This window comes from Schistocerca nitens, chromosome 4 (assembly GCF_023898315.1).
Source record: "Schistocerca nitens isolate TAMUIC-IGC-003100 chromosome 4, iqSchNite1.1, whole genome shotgun sequence".
Classification (NCBI taxonomy): Eukaryota; Metazoa; Arthropoda; class Insecta; order Orthoptera; family Acrididae; genus Schistocerca; species Schistocerca nitens.
Window position 1 is genome coordinate 261,778,919 of NC_064617.1, and position 6,000 is coordinate 261,784,918.

At 36.5% G+C, this 6,000-nt stretch overlaps 1 protein-coding gene across 1 annotated transcript in view; it reads left to right on the plus strand.

The window, feature by feature from the left end:
- The window catches only part of LOC126252851 (protein lifeguard 4-like), a 29,017-nt gene extending 24,095 nt beyond the window's left edge, over positions 1-4,922 (plus strand). Inside the window, exons 6-7 of the mRNA XM_049953802.1 lie at positions 3,825-3,957; positions 4,061-4,922. Of these exons, the coding sequence (XP_049809759.1) occupies positions 3,825-3,957; positions 4,061-4,180 (253 nt within the window). The 3' untranslated portion in view covers positions 4,181-4,922. The remainder of the gene's footprint in view (positions 1-3,824; positions 3,958-4,060) is intronic.
- Positions 4,923-6,000: the final 1,078 nt, after the last annotated feature.

Consider the following 6,000-nt stretch of genomic DNA (forward strand, 5'->3'; position numbering starts at 1 on the left):
AGTAATTGCGAATAGGCCATTCAAAAATTGTGAGAGAAGGAGGTGTACTTGGAAAAGGCTTGGGGGGCTACAGGTAGATTCCTGCTTGATTGTAAGGTGAACAGAGGGGCCAATGTAACCTAGATCACAATTAAGCATTGATAAAATGTAGACTGACCTATAAGAGACTTGCATGGAAGAAACAGTGTGCAAAGAATTGGGGTAGGGAAGTACTCAGGAATGATTAGATACGTTTGAAGCTCTTTAGGCTATACACATAGTGATCACGAATGCAACAGTAGGCAGTCAGTTGATGAATAATGGATGTGTCTGAGAAGGCGTCACCGAAGTTGGACAAACATAAGCACAACGAAGGTAACTGTGAGGAAACTTTGGGCAACAGAGGAAATATTTCAATTGATTGACAAAAGGTAGGAGGTATAAAAATACTCAGAGAAGTTCAGGAATACAGAAATATGTCGCAGAGGAATGAAGTAAATAGTAAGTGCAGAGACGCCCAGGTGGAATGGCTACAGGAAATTGAGGCAGAAATTGTTGTTGGAAGGACTGATTCAGCATACACAGGGTGTCTCACTCGGAATAGGCCCTACAAACATGTGTAGCAGTTCTGTTGAAATTACACTATGTAATTTGTGACATTTGATAAGGTAACAGTGCAGCATTGTTTGACACAACAGTGTGTTTCCACACATTACTGTAGCTGGAACTCACTGTTCAGTGTTTAGTGACAATGTATCACTACTCTGTCAAAGAGGACATGTATGTTGAGAAACAAGAGTGCATTACAGGTTCCATGCGAATGTTCGTTGAATGGTTTGGTGACCAGTATATACCATCAAAATGCTGCATACAAGAGTTAGTGAACAAGATGGAGAGTAGTGAAATGGTGTTGGATCTTCATGGCGAGGGACGGCCACCGTTATTGGAAGAAAACGTGACTGATGTGAAACAACAGTTGTTGGCCTCTCCTGCAAAGTCTGTGTGACACTTATTTCATGAATGTGTAATGTCACAGAGCACTTGTCACCAAGTTGCAAAGAAAGCCAGCCTCTATCTATACTGGTTTACTGTTGTTCAGGAACTGAATGTCAATGATAAAGACTAAACACATAAAGACCAAACGCAGTACATTTTGCCATTGGTTTCAGAAATTTATTGCTCAGAGGCCAGGAATATTGCAGTACACATGGTTCTGTGATGAGGAATGATTCCACCTCTGTGGCTATGTAAACTCTCAGAATAAACGTTTGTCGTGTAATGAAAATCCACAAACACTGGTTGAGCAATCCCTGCATTCACAAAAGCTTGTCGTATTCTGTGCGATATCACAGCGTCCCACCTTCAGACCATCTTTTTAGAGAAGAAAAAGAAAAAGAAAGTAATGATGAGATTACTGATAAACTTAACATCAAACTTGGTGACCGTAAAGTATATGAAATTAACGAAATCTGCTACCTTATAAAAACTGTAACACATGGCAGATGAAGCAAGTAGTACATAAAAAGCAGATTAGCACTGGATAAGAGGGCATTCCTGGCCAAGAGAAGTCTGATAGAACCAAACATAATCTGAAAAAGAAACTTCTGATATATGTTTAGGGCACAGCATTACATGGCAGTGAATCATGAATTCTTGGAAAACTGAAAATGAAAATCTGCAAAGGAAGGAATGTATGGAAAACACAGATTAAAAAATGGGATAGGAGGATAGGACATGTGGTAAGACATAATGGGATAACTTCCAAGGCACTAGAGGAATCTGTGGAGTCTAAAAACTGTAGGGGAAGACAGGGATTAGAATACATCAAACAAAAAGCTGAAGACATAAGGTGCAAGCACTACTGTGAGAGGATGAGGTTAGCACAAGAGATGGTTCATCCCAAGCCACATCAAACCAGTCACAAGACTGATGACAAAAAATGGCATGCTGTAGTATAACACAGTACAATTTGAGGTCACAGCTATTGCATTCCTTCTCAAAAAAATGTGTGGCTGTCATAAGGCAGATTGGGATATAGTGCACGAGGCAGTTACACAGGCCCTATTCAAGGGATATTCGTAAAGTTCGTTAGTTATCGTCCTGTTAAGCATTTTTGGTAATAGCCACAAAATAATCTGAAATTAATGTTTTGTGCATTTTATGAATATTTGGTTTGTTCCTGTGCCTTTCAACATTTGGCTGATAATCAGGCAATTATTAAGATTTTGTTAATAAAAGCAAAAAGGCTGGCCAACACTTACATTCAATAGCTGAAATTGCAGTACTTCTGTAGACACTCTTAAATTAGGGGAAAAAGCTAATCCTAGCTTTCAGTATTGTCAAATCCTTCCTCTGGGAGGAAAGATGGATAGGCTGGGCAGGAGAGGCGGGTCATTCATACTCCGTGATGAGAGGGACCTACTTGTTGTGAGGACTGTGGGAGACAAAGGGAGAGGCATCAGAGAGAGTACATGGAAAATATAGTATATTGGTAAGCACTGTCTAGATGCAATAGGACTGAGTCAAAAGTAAAGATGGATTGAGAGAAAGAGAAGCATTGGGAGGACAGTATGTATCTTCACTTTGCTTTCTTGGATGTGGTTGAGGCTTTTGGCATAATACCCCTTGATCTGATATGGTTTGCCACACGTGGTCATGAAGTACCTGAGAAACTGATTGAAATCAGAAATTCAGAAAGTAGGAGCTTTGACACTACCAAATACTGCAGATTTTGTACTTCCTGCAGAACATAATAAAGACCTTCAATGACATGTCCAAGCCTGGAAGAACTGCCTTGAGCAATCTGGTCCATGCACCACTATAAAGAAGATTGAATACCTGTTAACAGATGCAAAAATATAGACACAATAAAGATCAACTGCATAGATCTGCCAAAAAATGCTGCCAAAGGCTCACTTGTTTCAAAAATCACAAACTGCATTATCAAGGCATGGTGAAAATGGTAGAAATAATAGGTGTGCAATCTGTCCACTTGTCTTGCGTGGTGTAGAATGTTGTCTTGCACAAAAGAAGCAGACAAAGATTTGCTTTCATGGAAAACAAAATGCTTTACTGGTCACCTGGCATGACACTTTGCGATTATGTGACCCATGATGAAATCTGCAGGCAGTACCAAGCGGGACCTATAACTGAGAAGATGAGGGAAAGTACTTTGAGCAGATCAAGAAACAATAGCAAAAGACAGGTTGTCATTTGAAAACAATGACAAACAACTTATTGGGAGCCCAAGGCAATGTTGGGTAGATACCCTCCTAGATCTTAAGATAGGAGGCTCCGCCCTGACCAAGTACAAGATTGCACCAAGGGGAGACAGAGAACCAAATGGGTGGACCCCTGCATCGCAGGACAAAGACTGAGGAGGAGGAGGAAGAAGAAGAAGAAGAAGAAGAAGAAGGAATGGTTCTACAGCATAATCATGACTGTACCTCAGATGCATAATGCTCTGTATAATAGTATAAATATAGTAATGAAAAGACCTGGTGGTGTGTGTGTGTGTGTGTGTGTGTGTGTGTGTGTGTGTGTGTTTCTATAGCTCATCAGAGGATTCCTCCAAAAGGTAGCTGATTTACGTCTTGTTTATGTGGCGATCAACAACTGTCTCCATCCTTGTATGTTGAGAATATCATAATCACTATCCTAAGCTTTTTTATTTGTTTATTTTTTTTTAAAATACTGCCATTACTTCATTCAACACAGATAAAAAAACTACACAGCAATATGAATATAAACATTTAAATGATGTCACAAATAAGTTCATATGACTTGAAATTGGGAGAAACATACCATCCTTGCTAAATGAGTAAGATAACATTCTCAATTTACAGGTTATTTGCTGGACTGTGTGTTTTAATGGTTGGAGGTCTCCTACAAATATTTATTGGTAGCACAGCTCTTGAGCTTCTTTTGTCTGCTGGTGGAGCCTTCCTCTTCTCACTTTTCATCATTTATGATACACAGGTAAATAAAATTTGAATTACTGTATAGTAATTGTGTGGTTTGATTTGATCCTGGCATTTTGGGAAGATAATGTACCTGCTATTTGATGCATTTTATGTTGCAGATGCTGATGGAGAAACTGTCTGCTGAAGAGTATATATTGGCCACAATAAATCTTTATCTTGATATTATTAACCTGTTTTTGTATATTTTAAGACTCCTGGAGGCAGCAAGGAGACATTGAGTTACTTGTTAACAGTTGCTCTTTTACCACGATTCTGACAAGAAACAGTATTTGCTGAGCCATGCCATTCAGCAAATGAAATTTTTGTGGTGGAAAATAATTTTTTTTATTCTCGTACCTTGAGATAAAAAAATCTATTTCACTTACACAAAAATTTTAACAAATAAATCTGTTTCAAGCACATGCGTATATGGAATTTGGAAGTGTGATGGGAAGTTGAGAGAAATTTAAGTGTTTGAGAATATGAAGTAGGTAAGCATTCCACTGTTATAAAGAAATCTTGAATGCTATCCAAACATAAGCTAAATAATCTTTTATCTACATAATCACACAAAAAAAGGAAAATTAAAAAGGGAATTGTGACTAGTGTGATCTTTTATTGTTGACACTTCTAGGGAATTTTCTGCAAGGATTGCTCTAATTTAATAATAAAAATATTTGTCATGTTACTCTCTTCCTCACATATTTAATTATTTCCAACACATGTATTGTTAGAATATATTTGATGAAATATACTTCAAGCACTTTGAATGATATCTGAGATAGATATGAAGGGTGGTTGTTCATACATTAAAACAGTGCCTTTGTGCCTGATAGACTAAGATTCTAAAATGGGTTTTAAATACATCTTTTGTGATAACAGAAAATATCTTGGTGCACAGTGTAAATTAGATATTTTATTGTCTGTTAATAGCAGTATTAATGTACAAAGTGTGAAATAAATTTATTTTTAAATGTTTAACTTTTGTCATTTATTCTATGTCATTCTCAACATAGAACTTGTAAAGTTTTATTGTATATAGCTGAGATCTTCCATACACTCACAGAAAAATAACAAGCAATTTTTAATTCAAAGGAATTAGATAAAAGATACTAGATTATTACTATTTTTCAGATTATGTGGAATTATTTATACAATTCACAATGCAGGAACAGATTATTTATCTTGATAACATAGTGTACCAATATGGAACATGAAGTTGCAAATATCTTTGTGAAATTTAATAGTATTAATTGATATTATAACATTAAATACATGAGAAATGCTATTAAATTTCATGGTACTGCTTACAGATCTAAAACCACATTGGAGAAAGAAAAGTTGAAATATGAGACATATTGTAAAATATTAAAAATGAAGTGAAAAAATTAATTTTAATTGTTGTTGTTTTTGTTTGTGATGTATCTTGGTGAACTATGTGGCCCTTCTCCACCTGTATATTATTGAAAGAGACTAACTTGTTATGGATGTTGTTGAAAAGCACACATTTTATTGCCGTCACTGGTTTCAGGCAGCCTATCTTTGAATGTACACCAAGCTGCCAGAAACAAGTAATGGAAATAATAGTTATTTGTTTTTCTCTTTCCTACAAAAATTTTAGTTAAGTGATTATTGATACTGATACCAAAAATGAACTGAATGTTGTTGAGTTGGGGAACTAACACAGAAAGTAAAGAACATGATCTGGGAAACAAAGTACTGAAAATATCTCTATATAGTGCAATACTCTTACAGAGGAATGAATTTGTGTAGGAGCCATTGGCATTGCTTGAGAAGTGTCACCATTTAGTATAGATTTTTGTGTATTCCAGTTACATGCAACTAAAATTCCAGTGGATGTGTGCACACCTATTACAAGGTCATTTATTAAGGAAGGGAGAAGGTACTGTTAGGATATAGTGCCCTCTCTCTCTCTCTCTCTCTCATATATATATATATATATATCATGGAATGTTTCCCTCTATATATAGAGGGAAACATTCCGCGTGGGAAAAATATATCTAAAAACAAAGATGATGTGACTTACCGAACGAAAGCG